This window comes from Hevea brasiliensis, chromosome 4 (genome assembly GCF_030052815.1).
Source record: "Hevea brasiliensis isolate MT/VB/25A 57/8 chromosome 4, ASM3005281v1, whole genome shotgun sequence".
Taxonomy (NCBI): Eukaryota; Viridiplantae; Streptophyta; class Magnoliopsida; order Malpighiales; family Euphorbiaceae; genus Hevea; species Hevea brasiliensis.
In genome coordinates this window covers 110,126,948-110,149,375 of record NC_079496.1, presented here as the reverse complement: position 1 = coordinate 110,149,375, position 22,428 = coordinate 110,126,948, and the positions used below count along the sequence as shown (strand labels likewise).

General features: G+C 34.0%; 1 protein-coding gene across 1 annotated transcript; it reads right to left on the bottom strand.

The window, feature by feature from the left end:
* Positions 1–779: 779 nt before the first annotated feature.
* On the bottom strand, positions 780–21,329 carry LOC110634004 (brefeldin A-inhibited guanine nucleotide-exchange protein 5). The gene is made up of 34 exons (XM_058145884.1): positions 21,100–21,329; positions 20,868–20,977; positions 20,174–20,249; positions 19,110–19,347; positions 18,812–18,933; positions 18,668–18,726; positions 17,677–17,734; positions 17,512–17,596; positions 17,191–17,397; positions 16,561–16,619; positions 15,062–15,131; positions 14,904–14,972; positions 14,300–14,422; positions 14,143–14,196; positions 13,937–14,025; positions 13,698–13,794; positions 13,167–13,265; positions 12,837–13,037; positions 12,596–12,706; positions 12,338–12,522; positions 9,771–10,394; positions 9,156–9,573; positions 8,082–8,321; positions 7,848–7,971; positions 7,576–7,724; positions 6,834–7,190; positions 4,876–5,042; positions 4,518–4,786; positions 3,921–4,096; positions 3,292–3,408; positions 2,869–3,005; positions 2,433–2,745; positions 1,442–1,537; positions 780–1,289 (listed from the first exon to the last, which is right to left on the bottom strand). Exons 2-34 carry the CDS (start codon positions 20,968–20,970, stop codon positions 1,227–1,229), a joined length of 5,355 nt encoding a protein of 1,784 aa, XP_058001867.1. The 5' UTR covers positions 20,971–20,977; positions 21,100–21,329; the 3' UTR covers positions 780–1,226.
* Positions 21,330–22,428: the final 1,099 nt, after the last annotated feature.

Genomic DNA, 22,428 nt, shown 5'->3' with positions numbered 1-22,428 from the left:
GAAAGAAACAATTAAGAAGCAAATATTCTTTGATTATTTCAGAGCAAATGGATAGATAATAAAATGCCTAATAAAATTACTATATTATATATTTAATGAAACTATCTATATTTTTTTTGTCTAATTATTCTTCACATTCAATTTTAGTAATATATATTTACTAAAATACAAAATAAAATTATTTTCTCGTTAAAATACTTATCAAATAATTTATTTTTATAATTTTTATAATTATTTGTGCATAGCACGATGACAAATTGGAGTTTATAAGAAAATGTAGAAGAAAAAAAAACCGTTATATAAAATATTTTTATTTATATGATGGCCTTTTTTCATGCAGTGTAATTTATTACTTTTATTATATAATAATTACCATAAAATTTTACCAGAGTTCATAAAAAATTATGATAAAATTATGACCTTTTAATTTTAATTTTTTTTATCATATTAACTTATATTTATTAGATTTATAAATTCTAAATATAAATCAAGTGAAGAATAGAGAAGAAAATAGAGCAATAAATCAAGTGAAAATAGAGCAATAAGTTGAAATTATAGTAAATTTTACTTAAAAATACCTATAACATATACTTACCTTTATAAGATAATATCAATGATCCATTTGTTACGGTCATTCTAATCTGATTTATGTAATAATACAAAAAAGTAAGGTCTTGAGACCAAGTGTTATCATTCAACCCTTCAATTAAGACCCCGACAGTTCATTGCCTATGAGTAAACGGAAAATTTTAATATGAACTCAGAACACTAAAAGATAATGCTCTTATAGACACATAATTATAATTATTCGTTCGATTAAGGAATAGTGAATCTCATATCTTGTAAGAGTGGAAGCATATACTCCAAAAGACCACACCATAATCTCTCTAAACAAGCAGAAATGTCCCAAGCAACAAGAAAACGCCTGCGAAGATGGTTGTGGTGTACTTGAATTATAGACAGACGATGGCAACATTTTCTCGTTTCTTCTTGAGTAACTTGGAAAACTAATTTCCATTTATCAGACAAAAAATGATACATGAACAATTCCTATAACTTTTCCTCTTTCTAAATTCTTTACGCAAACAATGGCATCTGGCTAGTTAATCTGTACTAAAGAAATGCACCGAAAGATTTAGCTGAAAAACCGAGAAAATCATATTCGGAATGTGCAGCATTGCTGAAAATCATTCCTTCAAAGAATGCCCAGAGATTATTGAAAACTACTATGGTAGTAGAGCTTTTAACTGCACCCTGAAAAGATCTCCTAGTGCCCCACGAATTTCCATCTAAACAAAAGCAGTGAGGATTAGTTTTTAGGTACAATATGACGATAACAGAAGAAATCATGCAATGAAATAACTTTCAGAATTCGGTAGACGAGGAAATGGTGGATACTTTCTTTTCCACCATGCCTAATCATTTTAGAACTGGAAGATACCTGATCACAGCACACAAGTTTTGTAAGTAAAGGATAGAAATCTCTTAAATGTCTTCTGAAAATCTTGTTGTTCATAAAGCACATGCCTTTAAGCACCTGAAAGATAAAAATGACAGAAATTGCATAAGCACAACAGTTTCTAAAAATGAATAACTAGTAGAATCGAGTACACCTCTCATCTGTTTGCAGGAAGTAGTGCATAGATATTCTGTCACGAGTCCCACATCTACAGATTACAAAGAATTTAAAGGGCTTATAAGAGTGGAGGACTAGCTACCTAATTGGTTAGTTTTATCCTTTTAGCAATAGTTGGTCCTAACCCGAGTAAATCTATCTCACTCACTGCAGTCTCTTGCCTCAGCCCACTCATTCGCCTCAGCCCAATTTGTCAAGGTTTCCAGTGTTGCTGGTTTCATGGGGAGGATATTAAATTTGAAGTGTCAACCATTGCCAAGAGTTCCATATCTAAAGATTACAAAGAATTCCAAGGGCTTATAAGGGTCGAGTTCGAAAAAACTTTAACGAACCAAGCTTGAACTCTTTAAAGCTCAGCTCGGATCTATTCGTTTACACCCCTACCTATAGAAAACAAAGTGCCATTAGAATTTGGAAGCTTCCTCCTACCCCTAGCAAAGAAAAAAGGGGGGAGAGGATGGAGGATTTCTAAGCTGGCAGGAAAATGAAGATGTAGAGGAATCATTGGATCATCATTCACTACAGCGCTGATGGTAAATAACATGCAAAAGAAAAGAAATAGAAAACCACATTTTCACATATATCATGCTGATGCGAAATAATCACATGTAATCATCTTGCAAAGTAGCAAATATAAGGAGAAGAAATACCATAGAAAGAGAAGTAAACAGGCAACATTTCTTTTAAGGCAATGCACACATATGCCGAAATAAGCAAGTTCTGTAAACTATTATATTATCACGGACAAGCCAAAAGCTCCACATATAAATAAATAAATAAGAGAGCCATTTCATACCTTGACAATGATCGGTGACCGTAACTCAAGAACTCGATGAACATCCATGTTAGCAGTCTCCCCCATTGAGGACTGGAGATCAGATGCTTCCTTGAGTACCTGTTCACAGAAAGAAACTAATTTCTCTTCTGCTATTCCTTCAAGTTTCACATCCCCAGTGAAGCTTGAATTATTTTGCATTGGAGAAATATCACCATCTTCAGATTCCAGAAGTTGTCCGTCATTAGCATGGAAACCTGAAGTTGTTTTCAGTAATACATCCAGATATATGCTAGTTCCTGCTAATTCTTGACGAACAAGGTTTAGAGGAGGCCTGTCCAAAGATGAACTAATTACAACACATCCAATGCAGACTTAGAAAACAACAATTAAGAAAAACAAACCACTTATGCAAAGAGAAGGAGAAACATGAATTGGGCAAGAATTTGTTCCTCACCTCTCAACAGGAATATGATGCATCCGCATTCTGAGGTTCGGGTATGAATTATATGAAGCAGCAAACTCTAACATAGTTAATAAAATGTCCATTATAGCAATCTTCTGTGGTGCTTTTAAGTTGCTCCAGTACTTCTTCTGCAAATTTTAGAAACATATTATGATTAGAAAAGACAATTGTTTCTCACAATTCACAAGATTCAATGATGCATCAGAAAACTTCTCTCCTATTTCTCTCTCTCAGCCACCAAATGAGATTGAATAGAAGTAATTTGGATTTGAAGAACCGGAAAAGCTCTTCTAACAGACAGGCTTTCATTATATGGATGTGAATCATTTAATTGGAAGGGAGAAATCTAATATGGCTCATAAAAAAGATGGTAAAAAAGAAAACATAAAAGCAACATCAATATAGGATCCGCACCTGAATATTATCCATAGCACCAAGAAGTAATAGCTGAGTTATGCATTTGCCCCTAATAGTTGCCATCAGTGGACTTTCTTCCTCATCTTTGGCATCAGGCTCCACGGCATCAGGAACCTAAGGCATTACATGAAGAAAAGAGATTCAGAGGAACAGGAGGAAAAGCACATATTTGAAATGCATTACAGAATTGAGCAAGAGATAAGATTTCTTGTTTAATTTTTTCCTTAGTTTTACCTGTGGATTTTTGAGAACTCAAAGGTGAAATGGAGATTAAGCAGCATAAGAAATCAGTAACAATGATTGAAAACACCCAAAAGCCCCATGTATGAAAATTAAAGTGCTTTTAACAAGATGTACAAATTCAGGTTTTTTAACCCCTTTATTATGAGTGAATAATCTTGCCTTTCCATATTTCCTCTTCAGTTAATTCCCTCACTTCATTTTCATACAACGCAAGTTTATCAAGTATGAACAGTTGAACAGTAAATTGAAAACAACCAACTGTATGTCTGTATCAGAAGTACAAAATTTGGAAAGACAAACTGATCTTATTAGGAAACCTAAGTCATTACAGCCACTAGAATGTTAATATTTACTTCTCAATGAGTAATTGAAATGCCGAATACCTTAACTGGAGATGATGGCACTGAGGCATCTGAAGCACGAGCCTTGGATTTAGAGGTAAGACTCCTCATAAATAGGTTGTCCATCATATTTCCCATTATTTTTTGACCTATGGTTTGACTCCTTTGGATACCAGCAGCATCAGCAGGTTTCTGAGTTCTTGATGGTGATGGAAGGCCTACAAAAATAATCATATCCAGCTCTTAAGTACTGCAAATGAGCACAGTACAAAGGGATTTGAAATTTGGAATATAGGGTGCTACTGAGCACAAAGTCAGAGTTTATTATATTGGTATCTGAATAGTGAGTAGAAATTGCTGGTTCTAATGTCATTTGTCCCTAAACATTCAGCTGGCTGATACATTTAGACTCTTTACCAACTTTTACCCTCTAGTCAGGATTTTGCCAGCCACCTGAGTTTTCTTGCAATCTTTTTATTTTTTGCTCTTCCTCTTTTGCAATCTTGTTTTCTTCTTTTGCCTGCCCACTGTCCAAAAGGCAGATCATATACACTCTCTACATTCTACTGACATGCCATTACACCTTTTTTTTTTTTTAATAACCGAGTAAAATATAATTTGAACATTAAATAAACCAACCTTCTGATCCATCCAAATTGCTTTGCAATCCTGATTCTTGACTGTTATCCAGCGAAGCAGATGCATTTGGATTCCCCCCAATGCTATGAGCACTAATTGGAAATGCCAATGCAGATACCTTTCCATTATCACTGATATCAAATTGACGGTCATCTGCAACATCACCTGTAATTACCTCTGAATCCATAACTAGCACCGAGGGGCTTTTTTGGTTCTCAAAACTCACAGCATTAAGCAACTCAAGCGGTTGTGTTGTGTATGAAGCATCTCTGGTGGCCAAAATAAAAGTGATTAGCCATAAATATAATTCCAAAAGAGACTCAGATCAGTAAACAAACCCAGATAATAAGACATGCACCTTATGCTTTTCATCAAAGTGTCCCAGTCACTCTCACAAAACTGGTGACCTCCAACTTCAATCAGATGTACTAACGCTCCCAAAGAGATTGAAACCACAGTCTGATCAGTCTTTTTTGCACAGTCCAGAAGCAAACTCAGAAGAGGAGGCAACATGAAACACACCTCCTGCATAAGAGAAGGAAGGAAATTTGATGATTACCATAAAATCAGTAACAAGCATAATTTTTTTCTCCATTATTCAGATAATTGTTACTCAAAACGCTGAGCATTTCCATTTATGTACAACTCTCCCTGAATTTTCTTTCGGTAATACGCAAACAACATGCTAAACAGTAACCTTCAATATTCTTATCCAATTCCATTATTATACATGATGTCTGACAAATTATTAGTGTGCTTTGGTTTCAAACATTGTACTTTGTGCAAATTCCCAGCAAAAGTGCAAAAGAAGAAACAATGAATATTTTAAGGTTAAAACAAGCATTCATCCAGGTATGGATCTCACAAAGACTTCAGTGAAAGAGCCTGACAAGTTTTGTGAGTAGAATAGCTGATTACTTTTGATAAAGTATGGATCCTTGGACCTGGAATGGTTGAATTGAAAATTATTCAAAACCAACATGATGCAAGTCTCACATAGCTTTATGAGAAGAGGCATAAATGAAGAATAAAACAATAGATTAAAATTATTTCTGAGAAAAACGTGGTTCTGCAAATGGTTGGGTCTGGAGGAGAAAGATCATTGAATTAAGATCTAATGAGAAGCAATGGTGTCTAGAACCAGAAATAAAAAATTTTGCTAGATTTTTTGTGGAGGTCTAACAAACATTGTTTTGATCCAAACTTAAATAAAAGATAAGCAGGTGAATTTGCTTTTCTGCAAAGAAACCTCTCTATACACATTCTTTTATTGTTTTCAATAAAAAGAAACAACAATTTTGGCTGTTTTTATACTGGATAACAAGTGAGAGAGGAGGCAAGAGTGAAGGAGAATGAGAAGGGAAAGAGGGAGTGTAGGGAGAAGGAGGGAAAGGAGAATATATATATATATATATATATATATATATATACAATGGCTGGCTAAAATTGCAACCAATTTTACAAATCATGCTAAATGCTAAAATTACAAAATTAATTGTTTTTACAAGGTGAAAAGTATGATGTTTATTTCATGCAATAATCCAAAACCATTTTATCAGTAGCCTCTCATGCAGAATTTATCTCTTTGGTTTTAGTTTCAGTATTAATTGAAATATGTGATATTTGGTTGAGTGAAGTTGTTATTGAGGTAGCCAATGCTTCAATGCGTTGATGAGCTTGTCAAAAATATCATTAATATAATGATTTTCTTTAAAATTTATCTTAGCCACTTATTCAATTATGGCTATCCTATACAATGATGCCGTTACAAACTTAAAATATACTCTGGAGGCTTAGAAACATATGCAATAGTAAAAACTGCAAGTGATGCAATGTAAATTTACAGTCTAGCGAATAAAATGCCAAATATCACATGTTTAGGAGATCCCAAACAAGAACTGAGATCTGTTACAATTTCAACCTGAAAGAAATGAGGGTGATGGTTTTAAGCCCATTCATATTCCAAGATTTGCATAATTTGATATCCACACAAAAATCAATCCATAAGTGGTATTTTACCAATTGATATATTCTGTGATATGTGATTCATCGACCTTCAATATCAAATAGTCTTTATGCATTCTTATTTGCAATTTTGCCTGTCATGTGCTTATGTTTCAGATTTATGTAGTAATATCAATTTCAAGATAGAAAAATATTAATAAACGAAAAAATTGTTTAAAAATAACACATTACAGTCTCTCTATTATGGCATATTATGAGTTTCCTCATGCATGTACTACTTAATAACACAACATCAGAACAAAAAGATCCTCTAAGAGTTATCAGACTGAAACAGTTCAAAAAAACTAATACCTTGTAGAATGTGTTAAAAAGGTTGCACAGCAACTGAAGCGAATGAATGCTGGTTTCTCGAAACCACTCATCATCTGAAGAGATTAAGCTTTCCTTGCCAGCAAGTCTCACGTGATCAAAAATGGGAAACAACACACGATGGAAAATGCTTTCCCAAAAAGATGATGAGAACTTGTTCCCTCTCTCATTCAGCAAATCAAACAAAACTTCTAGTGCACAGCTTCTAACCTCAGGTCTTGCATCTGATGTCAAATCTGATAAACCAGCTAGCATTGGGAACCAGTAATGCTCAGTCACATCAAAAGTTGCATCAACATTATTATCAATGGGCTTCAGAGCACCGCCGGGAATAAGGCCCTAGAGTAGCAAAGATTTAGGAACAGTTGCAAAAGGGAGTTCAGCCAACAAAACAACCAGTTAGTGGAAGATAATACAAGCAATTGCATTGAATAGACGGTGAAGTGCCGCATTCAAAAAATACAGGCAGAATTTATCTAATTTCCCATTGAAATGCTGCTTTCCAATAGATACAGGCCAAACAGGAAAGGAAAAAGATGCTCCTGTTTTTAAGGGGGTGGGGGGGGGGGGAGGGGGGGTTGGATGTGGTGTGGGGATGCAAAGGAAATGAATCCGCTGAAAATAGAAGCCCTTTATCACAAATAACTCAAGCTTAACGTCAAGGCAAAGAAACAAAAGAAAAATCAATTAAATAACATAACATAAATGTTAAAATATCACAAACCTCTGCCAAACGATCTTCACAAATGCGGAGGAGTGCGATAGCCTTCAAACTTATACGGTGAGAAGTTCTGTTATTGGAAAACCTTATAAGACAGTTGACACAGTCCATAAAACAATCCCCAACCACTTGATCAAAGTGTTCCAAGATAACTGCAAAACTCCATGGTATTAGATATACTAAAACTGACAAATAATAAAGGAATGTGAAAATGTGAATTAAAACTAGGAAAAAAGAACCACAAGAATAGGGAAAACAGTTATTTTTCATCCTACCTTGCTCAACATTTTCAAAGGCACTTTCCACAATTGATTCCAGTTCATCATCTGCAGCTGCAGTGAAAATCATAAAAACACTATGCCATCCAGACTTTATGCTTCCAACTTTAGATTTGATCATCTGCAATAGACACCAGTAAATGTGTGATACTTGTAATGATCCTCAAAGACAACAATTATTTCAAAATAAAGAAAAAAAAATCACAATCCAGGAAAGCTGTGTATGCATACTTGAACAATACAGTCAACAATTAGTCTCCTTATGGAATCACTATGACTGTTTCGCATAAGAACAACAAATGGTTTGAGAATGTCATTCTGGAAAGTGAAATTGGTGAGCTCAGCGCGCTCCAAATACTTCATACCAAGCTGCCTTAGAGAATCAATGGCATACATGGCAATTTTCTCCTCGCGATGGCTCCCAGCAGAAATAAAATGATTTGCAAGGACAGACCATATTCTGGCCCAGACCTACATCAACAAAAAACTTTCTGTAAAATGTCAAAATGTAATATGTGGGGCATGCAGTAGACTTGTCAAGGTGCAATGCAGTTGAGAATATGCGTCAATATGTTTAAAAAAAAAATGAAGAATAAGAGAAGATAGCACTATCATGAGCCCCCTAGGAAAATTTTCTATAAGTGTGCTTGCAGCAGCATCTAGCAATTCATATCTCTAAATATATGTATGACCAAAAAAAAGCATTAACTAGCTTGTATATGGAGAAATGAAGATTATTGTTTCGCAGATATCAGAGGAGCAGGTAAGCCATAGAAGATGCTAAACTAATATTAAATGGTCTACCAAAAAAAGAGCACTGATGTATTATTTTAGACGATGCAAACCATACTAATTGCAATCACAATTATTAGTCTATTTTCTTGACTTTAAAACAGTAACATGTAAGGTTTAAAAAAGAATTATCATATAATAGAAATTCCCACAGCTAGTGCAACTATAGGGTCTATGACTAACAGAAAAAAAAAAAAAAAGGACTCAAAATTAAATCATTTAAACAAAAAAATATTATTCTCAAATCATTCTGGAAATGGTTGAAAGTTATTTTGAAGAGGATGGCAACACCACCTAAAGCAAGAAAAATATCTCCAATGTACCTATGATGAATCCCTACAAGGCAGATGGATTACATGAAATGGAAAAATAAGACTTGAAAGCAACTATTAAGTATACATAGGCCAATCACCAAAATGCATCAAATAATCACTCAGATGACTCCACATAACATAGCCACTTATCAATAAGAATATATAAAGGAGTTTACCGTTTACTGAATAAAGAACATACCATGCGTATACGAGCCATATTGTAATAGCTGATCTCAACAAGCTTTTGCAAACTGAATACACGAGCAGGAGTTTGTTTTAATTCTTCAGCTGATACACCACAGAGAGCAGTGAAGAATTCCACAATAGAATCACTAGGCAATTTAACACTATTGACAAAAACTTGTTCAGCAGGTTTCCCAGCCAGCTCTCTTAGGGATTGAAGAACAGCATCCTTGGAAATCTGATTTGATCCATGCATGACAGTTGCAGCAATAGCTGGAGTTGAATTAATAAATTCTAGCCGAGAAACACATTCCAAAACTGCATTCCATGTGTCTTGAAGGGAATCAATTTCTGAGTCACACAATGCAAGTAGAGTCCACAATGCTTCTACATTTTTACTGCGCATTTCCTTTGGGGCGTGTAAGAAAGTAAATCTGACATGCAAATTCATAAGTTTAATATCATGGTCATAAAATATTTGTCGGTTGACTGGAAATACAAAACCAATGAGTAGCCAAGAAAAAGCAAAAGTAAGAAAGAACCAGAGTGATTACAGTATAGAAGACAAAATAGGCGGAAAGGATAAGGGGAAAAAATAAAGAGACAGAGTGATGCTCAAAAAGGGTCTTACCGCACCAAAGATGTTAAGAAAGCATAGCGCATGGTATCCATTCCCAGAACATGTGTAATGTGTATTCCAGCTTTAAATCCCTCCATGCAGAGAATGACCCTTGGCTTATTATCACCTTCCTCCATGGTCACAGAGAAAGTGGCAAGTAGAGGCCATCCTACAGCTTCAACCATAGGCCTTACAATTTCGATCTGTCGTACAGTATGGAAAATTCCTCTTCTTGCTCCTTGCTTCCGGATTATTGCCTGTGTTTGCTTAATTATAGCTACACTCTCAAACTTAGCATCGGTCGATGATTTTCTTTTGGGGAGAGCCAGATTTAGAATATTGACAAGGCGGCCTCTCTCCTCACTTTCTGGCTTTTGTCTGCTTTTCCCAATATCAGCTGCATCATCTTTCATTTTTATCTCTTCTTTAACAATGGAGTCATAGATCTCTTCCAGTAGATCCGTTGGGGCACAATCTTCAGCATCATTCATGGAATTGATACGTATAAAATCTGACTTGGCCATTTTAGGCCACACCATAGAATTATGCGCATCAGTATTCAACATTATGACTGCATATGCAAGAACATATGCAGTATCTGCATTTTTGAAGAGACCTGGATTATCTGCACAATATCTGCCAAAGACATAACACAAAAGGCTAGATCACTAACTACAAAAAGGAATAGGCAAGTTTGGATGCCTGGATTACACTCAATTCTAACCCATGGCCACATCTTTACAAACCTGATAATGGCAAAACAAAATATTTGTACACTAAAAAAAAATAATATAAAAACATGTGAAAATTTTGGACAAAGGATCTAATACTAAAACAAATCTCAAATCTATATATGTGCAAATTGTCCTGTTACATTGTTCATGCCTCTAGAAGGTCCACAAAACAGAGTAGAAAATAGCAAACAGGTAGCTCTAATGAAAAAACCAAATATTGAATTTAAGGTAACATGAAAGAGAGAATTAGAAACTGATTGATATAATGCATGTTAAGGGAGGAGAATGACAGATTAACTTGTATTGCACAGCCATTCGACCTGCATTAGTACAGATGGAAATATACTGCAGCTCGAGTGGAGATTACCATAGGCAAACAAAAAACTGAGAGAGAGAGGTCTTTTTTTTATTAGGGGGGAGACTATTTTGGCAGACTTCAGTGATGGCAATGGATGTCTTAAGAAAATGAATCGAGCTTAATTCACCTCCAAAAGCTAGTTCAAGGGGAAAGGAATGCCCAAAGTTTTATAAGGGGCACATAACTGATGTGGGATATTGACACACTCCCCTCATGCCCAAGACCAAACACCTGGAATGTGAAACACTTATTGGAGGCCTAACATAAGTTAGGGAGGCTCTAATACCATTTTAATAAAATGGGTTGGATCTAACTCATCCCAAAAGCTAGCTTAAAGGGGGAGGAACATGGTTTTAAATTGCGGCTCCAACTGCATTAATAGACCTGTAACGTAAGTAATGGCCTATTGCCATGCAAATGTTTTTGAAAAATTTGCAAAGTTCATGAAATACATACATATTCAAAGATATAATTAAAACTAAAATATACAACTACATAATAAGTATAAATATATCAAATAAAGACATTAAGCTCATTATTTTTATACACCATTAATATATCCATTAAATTTTTTGATATTATTAATATATCCATCCTTTTTATGTTGTATGAACTAATTTACATATAAATGTATTTATTAAATTTTTTGATATTATTTTCTAATTATTTATGTATTTACCTAAAATTAATTAGAAAAAGCTCTAAGAATTAGAGAAAATAAACAATAACTTACTTTTTGATGCTCTTGAACTCAAAACTTTTTAGAGGATTTAAGTTGAAGCCCTTCACTTTAGTAGATTTGATTGTGGATGTGGAGAAAAAAGAGAGAGAGAGAGAGAGAGAGAGAGAGAGAGAGAGAGAATGTTGAGTTTGAGAATTGAGAGAAAGTTGAATGGCTAGTGAAAACTGAAAATTAAGAGAGAAAAAGAGAGAATACATGCCCTTAAACATAATAATTGAATAAGCTAAAGAAGAAAGAATCCCTCGGCAGCAGATCAGTTTCACTTTCATGTGAATAGAGCCAGCCATGGAGGTGAAATAGATATGAAATAGAGTTGGAAATGCAAAGTAGGTCAGGTAATGGCATTATAACAGTTGGTAATGGTTACGTAACGGCCGTGGCAGTTACAATTTTTAAAACCTGTTATTTAACGGGTGTAATGGTCACAGCAACCTAAAAAACCTATAAATAACGGCCGTTACGTTTTTTAAAACCATGAGAAGTGCCCAAGGTCTCATATGAGACACATTACTCCTATCCCAAACTGATGCCAGATATTAACAGGATGCAACTTAACCAGGAAAAAGCCTAAATCCCTATGGAGAATTGAGTAGCCATTAAAGTAAGCAAGATTGGACAAGAGCACACACATGAAATGATGTAGATTTAGAACAAGCAAAGACAAAATTTACCACATTAATTAATAGGAAAAAATGAGTGAATTTACATATAACACATACACACATGTGCTTGAATACCTCCGTACCTTTCTGCAAACTTTTCCATAATGCGATCAATCTTTTGAGCTTCTCCAGGAAGTCGAAATCCTTTAAGAAATTCCCGAATTGCCATGTCAAACTTCATTCCTGAAAACTTCATGGAATTGACATAAGCATGCATGACAGCAAGGGGAAACTCCTCATGTAGACCCAAATAATCACCGATCATTGCCTGTAAATTCAGCAACGGTTACACAAACCCAAATCAACAGAAAAAACAACATTGTGTAGAATAGGCATTCCACCTTATCCAGATTGGGAGTATTTCTTAGAAATTGAGCAACTGAAGCAGGATTATTTTCCACCAACTTATTTGATATCAAATATTCTACACCCTTAACTGGCTTCCGATTGAACTGCAATATAATAGAATTGTCAGTAAGTCTCTCAAGGTACCTCAAACAACTACAAAGAACAAGTCAAACAAATCCTAAATATCACAATTGTGTTGGATCACACTTGTAAAGGTAACATAAGATAAATCACCTCTCCGATAGCAGCTTCCATTGTAGATTTGTGAGCCTTTGCCTTTTCAAAGTTATGGGGCACATCTTCTCCGCTCTTTATTTCAACAGATTCCCCAGCTGAAAGCACTTCTTCAAGAGACTTCACTCTTTTCATATTTTTTTGAGATTCTTTACACAACTTCTCCCAATCAACAAGTGATTTAAGCACATTAACTAGACACTGGAAAGATCAAGGAAGAAAGAGTCATCCAACAACTTCAGCAAATTTAGCAGCACAAAATAAATAAATGCAACAAGAAGCAGACTGAATGACCAGCTATTTCTCTTAAAACACCAACAATAATCCTACCTGAAGTGATAAACCTTTAATAGAAGTAGCTTGGGTTATGGCAACAGCATTTGGATCTGCACTTTGAGTCCCTTGAACTATTTTAGACAGTGTGGTTACCTATATGATAAGTAAGAAGATAACAAGGACATATTATTTGCTTGATAAACAGGTTGACACAGGACTAAAGCCTGGTAACAAGGCTAGAACACACCTAAACCTCAAACTTCCTTGAACCGACAAAGAAAATGAATTATGGGGTCCACCATAGTGTAAAAGAACTGAAATTTTATTTAATTAGATCATCTCCTCAATACATAGTACTTATATTACCCATTCATAAGGGTAAAAATCCTATTTATAAGTTTATTAAAATAGAAATCCTAAAAGAAGTAGGATAATTAAATAAAAGTTAAAAAAAAAAAAAAAACCTACTCTAACTGAATTAGTACAATTACAAATATTGTGCTATAAATAATTATAACATTTTTGTAGGGACCACGCATCACAGATTTAGAATATTTGGATGCATAAGATTAGAATGAATAATACCATGCGTTCAAACAAATTTGGTGCCTCGAGATCACAGTCATAGTTAACATATATATCAACAAGCATTTGAGGATCCTTACAAACTTTCTCAAGCATTCTGCAAAACAACAATGGATCAGAAGATGATAGAGGAAAATAAGCAAAATAACATAATGATGAAGAAAATGCTAAATGCCAAAAAAAAATACAATTAACTGTGTAATATACACAAAATAATTGCAAACCCCAAACAATATTACCTAAGAACACTCATTTTTTGGTTAATAGGACATTCTGAGCCATCCAATGATCGTAGAACTATTAATGGAAAGAAGACACCAACTTCACCCTGAAAAGATTTTGTAGCATGGCTAACTGAAAAATGCAGCTACATAAAGGATATTTACTAAATATATAGAAGTAATGTCATCATTGAAAAATTAACTGCAACAAATCATCAACATACTTTGAGACTTTCCCTGAATCGCAACATAAGTACTGAGAAGATTCCAGTAGCATACTGCCACCAAAGCAAAGCACAGTCAAAAGATAAATAGTAATCTTACTGCATACCTTTAGTAAAAATGGGAGGAAAGAAAGTAGATCATTAGATTTTAGTTAACCTGAAATATGACAGGAGAATGTGAAACTGAAGCCCGCAACAAAGCATATGAAAGATATGCTTTTACAGAGTCAATAAAATGAAAGCTCATTGTGAATGAATGGCTAACTCCTTCCAACAATCCCTGCAATAAAAGATCACAAATTTTCTACATAAAACATCATCCTTTCCTCACTTTGTTCTTCATGGGGATGGAGAACAAAAAATGAGTTACATCCTCATAATTTGAGCAGGCAGCATGTCATAAATTGTCCCCAAATGGAGGAAAAGTCTAGTATATGTTTTAAGTTTCGACCAAAATAAATCAACTCTCGAGGGCAATTATATACCATGGCAATTATTAGTTTAATAAGGTAGATGTTATAAAACAATATTTATGTCATACAATTCATTGTATGGCTTCTTTGCTTCAATTTTTAACCTTGGAGTCCTCTATGAATTAAAATGTCAAATCATAGACAGGACCACAGAAAACTAAGACTGAAACCAAAAGCACAATACAGAGTAAATCAGAAGTCAAGACTTTTCATGGCTGCCACATTATGTGACATGACTGTTTCATTATCCCTTTAATGCATGCATAGAAAAAGCGCCCACGACTTAACCTGCAGAAGCTCTAGAGACAAAATCCTTGTCTTGGTTGTAACTTCATCGGTATCTTCCTTCATACCCATCTACAAACATTACATTTAAAACAGTTATTGGAATGCACTGAAGGTGCTAACAAGAATGTGAACTGTGAAGAGATGCTGAGAAAACCAACCTTACAAAGGGTGCGGAATACTAGTAAAGCATCTCGTTGTCCAATGCTCATGCTCTCCAAGTCAATCCCCCTTACGTGGTGATAAGAGCAAGTTCATAAAAATAAATATTGCAAAATATTTAAAAGCTTAGTGACAAATATCAATTATGGCCAATTTTATCGGTTCTACCCAATACTTAAGAACGTTTCCAATTTTAGCAACCAACTTGAAATTGAAAAAAATGCATATAGTATTGTGTTACCAAGTAAAATAAAATATTTCTATTAATAAAAATGACAATTCAGCCCTTCCCTCTTCCCCCCAGCCAAAAAAAAGAAAAAACTTCCTCTTCTTCCCAAGAACACAATAACCTACTATTACAACCAAGTGCCAGCATACCCTATGCGATACCCTCTTCTGCCACTTAATAGCAGCTCTTATTGTCATCGCTGTTTACTTTTTTGGCAGAAAAAGAGCTGCTGCTTCTTCATATGCTTCTTTAGTAAATCAAATCCTTCCACAGAAGCCCATAAAGACCAGAGAAGAGAGGAAGAGAGACAGAGTCTTGAGTCTTTTTTTTTTCTTTTAACAATGGTCACCGGTTGGAGAAGGGTGCTTTGCACATCAATCACAAAGAGTGAGAAACCACAGTATTCAAAGGGTAGCAATAAAATTGCAATAATAATTCCACCAACACCACTACCACTGCCAGCAGCGAAAGCCAAGAATGAACTACAAATTCAGGATTTCTCCAACACATCAAAACCCCGTTTACAACCTCAACCTATATCAACCTCAAGTCTCAGGTACCAAACCACACTGCCGTAACTCCCACATCATCAGCAGCCAATAGACCAAAACTCCAACGCAAAATTGCAACCATAACCTCAAAAAGACCCATCGGCCCAGACTCTTCCACTTTTTTGATCCCTCCTCTCCTAAATCCCCCTCCAGCTTCTGCTCCTTAAAGCCAGCCTTCGCCTCTCCAAGGTAAGTAGTCATTATATATCTATCCCTCTATACAGTCTATTACAATCAAATCCCAAAAGATAAAACTTTTCCTTATCATTGATTGGCTGCCACTTACACTACCCTTGTTTTCTTTCGTAGAGTAGATATGGAATCTGCTTAGCATGAGAAGTGGCCAGGGGACAGGAATTAGAGTGTGGATGTACCCAATATAAGTTTCTTATGCTAGCAATCTCTCTGTTGTTCTGTGTTCTTGGGAAGGAACAAGAAAAGGAAGGAAAGAAAGAGAAAGAGAGGAGGGAGGGCAATGGGGATGAATGAAAGATGCATTTTGACTAAAATTTAACATTTTACTTAATTGATTAAGAAAATTATTTTTTAATTTGAAATTGATTCCTAATATTGAAATCAATTCTAAAGATTGAGGGCAGAATTGATAAAATTAAAAGAATTGACCTAAAATCAATAATTCGCACAAAGGTCATGGTTTAATCATTATGAACAAGACATGTTAGAAAGTGGTGTCCAAAGTCTATCTTAATAACCATACCTTGTTATTTTTTTACCATCTTCAATTTGAACGGCTTTGTCAAGAACAGCCTCCAAAACCTGTACACCATATAAAAAGCACCTTCTTGTAAACACTGTTGGAATTGATGAGATTTCATGCTCAATTCTAAAGGGAGTGTTATAGAAAGTCAATATGGATTTTATATACTCCTAATTAATAGATTTTATATTCCTATTTAGTGTAGGATATATATTCTATTTAGTGTAGCATTTATATTCTTAATTACGTAAAGTAATTATAAGAGAATTGCATATAAATATGTAATCTTTTATTTTATAGAAGTAATGAGAAAAAATAAAGATGTAGCCTCTTTGTTTTTTCCCTTCTCTTCCTTTCTTCCCTTTCTTTCTTTTTCTTTTTCTTCTTCTTCTTCTTATTCTTAAATCTTAACAAACACAACAAATCAGAAGGCAAAATTTTATTCAAATAAGACCTCATCAATAACAACAACCAACATTTTGGAAACACACTACTTTTGATAAGTAATCACACAATAAAAAAGAAATAGAAGGCATTAACCATGCACAAAGTATCATAGAACTTTTTATATGAATACCAAAAGCTATCAAATAAGAAAATTAAAATAAGAGAAGAGATGAAAAGATAGACCTTGATATCAGCTCCACCAGCAAGATTCTGGAGTTCCTCAACAGATGCAAGCGATGTCTCTTTCATTTGGTTAAGTGCATCTCCCAAAGTCATTCCTTCCTCATTTTGGTCCATAGTTGGAGTTTCTTCAACTTTTGCATTTGATTTTTCCCCTGAAGTTACTTCTACATTTTCAGCAGAGCTGGATGAAGTAGAAACCTGAGTTTGCTGTTTGACATTATTGGCTTATTAGTTACCAACAGAACTGATCAGTGTTTTCTCTCCCTTTCTAACAAAGAACAGATATAGATATATAAAATTACGAGAATTTATTTTCCATACAGGATCAGTTTCCATTCTCCTGAATACAATGCTGATCATCTGCGTCAACATTGCTTTTGATGTTGCTTGATTTATGGGGCTCTTGCTACAAATCCAAACTATAAATCAGGAGTGCTACACCATGTTGATACTATATTGCCATTCAGATAACTACATAATAAGAACCTGTGCAAGGCAATATTGTAGCATATTCTGATTACTCCCAGCAAAGGCTCCCCATGTACTGCATTTAAGAGACATGTTTCAGCAGCATAATTCAAGGAATTATAGAAAAAAAAAAAACCCAAATAACAATAATAATAATAATAATAATAATAACAATAATAATAATAAATATTTAACCAACAAATAAATATTGTGTTTGCAGGCATGTGACGTGTGTGCATAGGCATGAATACTTAACAGATGTAGTCCCAATTAAATGAAGTTAAATAGAATTAAGGCATAAGATACATCAAATTAATTATCAAGAACGATTCAAAACCAAGTTGAAGGAGAGAGCCTACAATGCCAAAATGAGAAATATAAATAGCAAAAAGTAGCACTGCAGCACTGCTTTGGATTCCATAGAACAGTAAAATCCAACTAAATAACTGGAACCAAGTCTATATATGCCTATTATACTTCAAGAATTAGATTCAATTATCATCAAATTTTTCATTCAAGCTTATTATGCACTAGCAAGTGAATTTTTATTTTTCTCCTTTCCTTTTATCCTCCAAGGCTATCAGTACTGTTCATAGCAACCAAATTTCTTAGTTTTACTACTTTATTTGCATCATCAAACAAATCCCTACGTTGTTGAAACCTTAAATTTATACCTACTTTTCCAGAATTTCCTCCTTAATCAGCCATCCAAACAACCTTTAAAGTCCTAAACACCTTTGCTGTCCCAGAAAAGTGCAACCTCATTACGAACTGCATTCACATCCCAAACACCAATCACTTTCATCAATAGTCAAGCCTAAATCCTAGTTTATCATATACTAGTCTACCATAAAGCTAATCTAAACCAAAATCTATTTTACATCACCACTTCTCCCCAATACCAAAGCATTTGTACAGATACATGCACATACAGTAAAGAAAATTGAAAACTCATTCAGTATCCAAAGTGATATTTTAAAATGATTTGATTTTTCTGCAAGCAACATACCTTTAAATTTTGCAGATGCTACTGCTGTCAGAAGTACCTTTAAAACTTGCAAAATTGTGCTGTATATGGCCATCAAAAGATGAAATGCACATCAAGATAACATATCAAGGAAACAGTTCATTAAAAACATTCACATACACGTACCTATCAGGTGATGAATTATCAACACAACTGCAAACCATGTTCAGAATGTCAGTGAACAGTGGGACATTTTTACCACCTTCTAAACCAGGATCTCCTTCTAAGTGATCATAAGCAATGAGTTTCTGCAATCATAGAATTTGTATAACATAACTTAGCAGTGACCATGCAACAGCAACAACATACGCAAGTATTTGACAACAAAGAAGAGCTTGGGATTTTCTTGATTCAATGACCTCACACAAATCCAATAATTAAAAATGTAAAATTCCAGAAGCACATATCAATGAAGTTGACATACATGAAGACAATCCAAAGCAGGTTCTAAGATTTTTAAATTCTTCGTCTCAAATGCAAGACAGAGTGGATTCAAAACAATCTCTACGTCAGCCTCATCCAAAGTGCACCCAGCATTTGCTAATGCAATTGTGATGTTTCCATTTCTGCGCACTGACTTCCCATCAGGTGCCTCAGAAGTAATTTGCAACTGATCTGATTGTGTTCCAGTTTTTGCAGCTTCATCTTCAGATTCATGCAAACTGTGAAGAAAGAATGATTTAAGAAACCAATATTAGAGTACATCTAAGACAATCTAAAATCTAAATACCAACCATGGTCATAATTGAAATATTCTAGCTTAAGTCGTATTACCCAAAATAAAGAGTACAATCTAAATTATATTATTAAAACTCTATTTTTCAGAAATTGACTGCAGAGAGATAGAGCATAATTGCTTATGAAAGTCTACGTGCTAGGAAATGATGTACCCTACATCCACCTAAACCTCTACAATATAAAAAAATAAAATAAAATTCTAAAAGCTCAAGAGTGCATTAGGTAGCAGCACACATGCGGGCGCGCACACACAGACACATATATATAGAGAGAGAGAGAGAGTCCAACTTTAACATTTACATCACTTTTGGCCAGACTTATGGAGTCCTAAGTGTGTTTGCAAATAGATATTTAAAGTGCAATTGGAGCACATTCAAAAATACAGTTGGAGCAAGTGACACAAGAAGAGGTAGAAATGGAGTGTGTGCAAATGGCATGGCTGGTATAATCCATGTGGAGAGGTGAAAAAGGACTAGGGATAGATGGAATTAGAGCAGGCAGATGCAAATATACTGAAAATAAATTGTAATTGGTGCAGGGAGAGGTAGAGGAGCAAGCTCAAAATAGATTTGGAGGGTTTTTGCTGACAATTAAAATGCTCAGCTTTGGGTTTTTCCAGGGCTGGGCACAATTGAAACAATGCGAGAGTTGGTTTTCATAATGATACAAATAAAAGAATAGGAAATAAATAAAAATTTTGCTAAATTATTTTATGTTTGGCTAGTAACCCTTAATGTTGAAAATACAGACCCCTCAGCTCCAGCCAATGATGCTGCCTGATTCGTCTCGCCTGGTTTAGATTGTTGATTTGACACTTTGGTGCTATCTGAAGAAACATAAACATTTTAAAAAATAAAAATAATTAAAAAAAAAAGCAGCAAGAAGTCTGCTCACCAGCATGATCATTAAAATCATATTAGCGGAAAAGACGAGACAATTCATAAATGAAGTTTGAAAGTGTTAATGCCTAGCAGCTAGATCACTAAACCATGGGAAAAAATAAAGACTCAGAGATGCAGCGATTAACCCAGCTCAAATTATACTCTGAAGATGGAACCACGTGTTTGTGGCATTGATGCAAACGCTTAACTGATTCCAAGTTCACCAGAGAAAGAGAGAGAGACCAAGCGCAATATAAAGGCAATGTTCGTTTTTCCAGCAAAAAGCTAAAATGAAACTTTTAAATACCACCACAAGCAAAATCATGAAGACATTGAAGCTTCCAAAAACTAAGCCAGACCAATCTACAATAGACATTGTCATTAAAGAACTAACCATTATCATTTATTCATTCTCAATTCAGTAATGCAACTGAAAGGGAGAAACCATGTTCCACTAATTGACTTCCAAACACGAATGAACTAAACATAATACTTGAGAAATGCACCTAACATTTGAAGTCCAAGTACAAAAGTTAACCCAAATTTAATATCCAAGAACTGACCAATATAAGCTTGAATAGCCTTTTGAAGATCGGGGTACTTCTTGCCCGAACATTCCTTTAGCATTGACTCGAATGCTCGGCTCACAAAACCCCCCGCAGCCATTTCAATTCTGCAAGAAGCAAACAAATCACGCAAAAACAGTTAACAGTTAGCAAATTCAGCTTGAAACTGATAAAATCAAAGCAAACCATGGATCAAATACAACTCCAAGGAGATCGTAACAGGATATACATTTACAGCTGACGTGCTAATCGAATGGAAATGGAGCAAGAACAAATCAGAAATGCCTTGGTTTCATTAACAGGGAGGATTAGCGAGTAGAGATCTGGAAATTAAGAAGCGAGGGACTCAAGTAGATCTCTCCCTGTGCTTTTACTACAGGGAAATCGCAGAGAGCCCGGACGGTGCCTGGGTTTGATTACGAGGAAATGAGCTACTGGGCTAATGCGTCACCGAGCTTTGTTGAAAAATCGCAATTTGACCTGATGTAACGCTCCACAGGGATTGAAATATTCATGGGCCGGGAGCACAGTGTGGGTTTTAGCTCTTGGGTCGTCTAGGTAAAATTTAGACCCGCCGATTGGCCACATCTAATCTTTTATATATATATATATATATATATATATATATATAATAGTATATTATTTATAATTAAGAATTATAAGGCAGTGAAAAATTAAAAACGAATCAAAATATTAAAATAATTTCATTTCACCTAAAAATTAAAAATAATTAACCAAAATTTAACACTTGCGTGCATAAAATAATTAACATGTGGCATTATGATTATGCACGGCTCTCGAGAATCTCAAACTGAACTAAAAAATCATACCGAAATGAAATTATTTTAATATTTTGATTCGTTTTTAATTTTTCACTGCCTTATAATTTTTAATTATAAATAATATACTATTATATATATATATATATATATATATATATATATATATATAAATTCATAATTATATTTGTTTCTCATAATAAAATATTATATAATTAATAAATAGTTAAAATATAATTATATGATATACTATTATATTATATAATATAGTTAATTCTAAACTACATGTGTATCTTATAGTTAAAAATTATATAATTTATAAATAGCTAAAAGATATATTATGTGATCTATTATGTATTAATAACTTAATTCAAAATTTAAATGCTAATTTAAATATAATTTTTTAAATAAATAATTATATAAAATTATTTTAATAATCAATGACAGAATTGAAATTGTATTGAACTAAATTGAAACTGAAGAATAAAGAATCATATCAAACTGAAATCAAGATAATAAAAAATCAAATTGGAACCGTATCGAAATTTGAGTTCAATTTTGATCTCCAAATAAACTCCGAAATCAAACAAAAATCACATACCTCTACACAGCATAACTAAAAATATCATAATTTTATTTTTTAAAACAAAGTAAATATTTAAAATTTATAAATTTTAAAATATTTAAAATTTTATTTTAATTTATGTTTTTTATAAATTTAATTATTGGTATTTACATAATGTTTAATTTAATAATTTTATCATATAATATATTTCATA